General features: G+C 48.9%; 1 protein-coding gene across 1 annotated transcript; it reads right to left on the bottom strand.

The window, feature by feature from the left end:
* LOC137664255 (probable G-protein coupled receptor 19) lies at positions 1 to 1,245 on the bottom strand. The gene has a single exon (XM_068402129.1). The coding sequence runs from the start codon at positions 1,243 to 1,245 to the stop codon at positions 1 to 3; it is 1,245 nt and encodes a 414-aa protein (XP_068258230.1).
* Between the last annotated feature and the right edge of the window lie 883 nt (positions 1,246 to 2,128).

Here is a 2,128-nt window from a genome sequence, read left to right as displayed (position 1 = left end):
CTAGACAAGTGTATTTGGGGGATTGGACTGAATTGGCCAAGCAAGCTTTTTTTCCTTTGCTTCTCTGTTAAAAGCATCATAGATGGACTCTTTGGTGACAGGTTTGGCCGGGGCTGGGATTTCTGTGATGCCAACATGATTTTTTTTGGCTATCCTGGAACTGGTGGGGATGGTGTAGGCATGACTTCTGTAGCATTTCATGGCAGACATGCAACAGGTTTCTTTCATCTCTCTTCTGAAGCTGGCATTATACACGGAGTAGAGGGCTGGCTTAGAGGCTGAAGAACTGAACGAGATCCAGGTGATGGCCAGGAAAACCAAGGAGCTCTTTCTGTAGTCTGATTCCTGTGGGTGCCACAGCTGTACCACGTGAAAAGGGAGCCAGGAGAGGAGAAAGAGTGAGTTTAACACTAAGAGCATCTTGATGGTTTTCACCTTTGCTCTTGGGACAATATTCATTGTCCTCCTGACAGTCCCGCTATCGGTGGCGATTCTCCAAATGTAGGTGATGACCTTGTAGTAGAAGAGGATAATGAGGATGGATGGGATGACAAATACCAGCAAGAGGTGGATGATACCGTAGAGGGCTCCTTGCCAAGAAGTGGGGAGAAAGAAGTTGCAGTGGTTGTCAGTGTTGGAGCCGTAGAAGAAGAAAGCTGGTACTGCAAATAGAGCGTCAAGTAGCCAAGAGGCCAGAATCATTTTCTTGGCGTTCCCCCTGGACACTTTGAAGCTCAGGGGGTAGATGATGGTGTAGAATCGATCTATGCTTATAGAGAGGAGCACGTAGATCTGGACTCCAGGGGTGAGGTACTGGATGTACCTTACCAGCTTGCACATCACGTTCCCCAGCATCCACCTGCCCCAGGTAAACTGGAGCAGCACGAAGGGCACGCTTGCAACGCTGCTGAGAAGGTCTGCACAAGCCATGGAGACAACAAAATAGTTGGTGGTGGATTGTGTCCTCCTGCTCCTGTGGATCACTAAGCAAACGAGGGAGTTTCCAAAGACAGAAACCAGCCACAACGCTCCCAAAACCATGCTGGCTGCTGCAATTTCTCCTGGCCTCAGTTCATAGTGCGAGACAGTGTGGTTTGTGCTTGAGCTGGGCCCTGTGGGTGACTCCATCATCTTGTAGGCAGCAGGAGGGACGGAGGATTCGGGGTAGCTCTTGTTCTGCAGCAGGAGCAATAAGGTAGGGAGAAGAAAAGGGCTGCTGCTGTTCCCCATGCTGTGGGCAAACATGGCCACCTCTGTTGCTCAGGCTGCGTAAAGAGAGAAGAGAAAAGGTTCCATTTCTCAAGTATTTGTGAAAAACCCTACCTTAACCAATGAAAGATAATCTTAAGTAGTTCACGTATGTGGTAGTGCAGCCCATATCCCTGCCCCCCCCACCACCAGACCGCATTGTAATGTCAGGACCAGCCAACATTAATCAGGGAACAGTTAGCGAACTGAGTCAATCAGACAGGTACTCTCTGATCCTGCCTGCAGATGCGGTGAGTGGTCTGAGGCAATCAGGCACTCCCTGGTCCTGCTTGCCGGTGCAATAAGTTGAAGTAACCTGCTATCTCCCTGTCCTAGGCACAAGTACAGTGAGCTAGTACGATTAGGCACCCCCTGACCACACCAGGAACTCCTTTTGCCCAGGAAAAGGACAAAACCAATGAGCTGGGATGATCGGGCACTCCCCAGCCGTACCTGACTCCTGGTGGCAGAGAAACGTACCCAAACTCATCCTGCACTGGACCATCTCCCGCTCTGAATGGTTTCAAGACTGCCTGACAAGAATTATGGCCATCTTGAAACAAAAGTACTGACCCAAGTCAATCGTCTTGCGATCTTATAAATACTGATCCTGAGTGAGGCCCTTTGAGCTATCTGGGATCGTAACAGGCTGCGACCCTGCATCTCCCCTGAGTTGGGACACCTCTCAGGGCCGCTTCTGCCCCATTCAGGCTTTACCCGTGAGATAATTTAGACTGTCCACTGATAGATGCCAATGAAGGGAAATAGTGAGTAATTCACTATTACTGTTTTTTTTTAAATATAGCGAGTCATTCACTATCTGTTGATTTCACGAGACTTTCAAAGATTATTGGATTTCAAATTTATGATCTGCAGGAAA

The sequence above is a fragment of the Nyctibius grandis genome, chromosome 5 (assembly GCF_013368605.1).
Source record: "Nyctibius grandis isolate bNycGra1 chromosome 5, bNycGra1.pri, whole genome shotgun sequence".
NCBI lineage: Eukaryota > Metazoa > Chordata > Aves > Nyctibiiformes > Nyctibiidae > Nyctibius > Nyctibius grandis.
Note: the sequence above shows the minus strand (reverse complement) of the source record. Positions and strands in the feature narration are given on the sequence as shown.

Coding starts and splice junctions, on each gene's coding strand:
- LOC137664255 (XM_068402129.1), bottom strand. CDS start 1,245: ATGTTTGCCCACAGCATGGGGAACAGCAGCAGCCCTTTTCTTCTCCCT.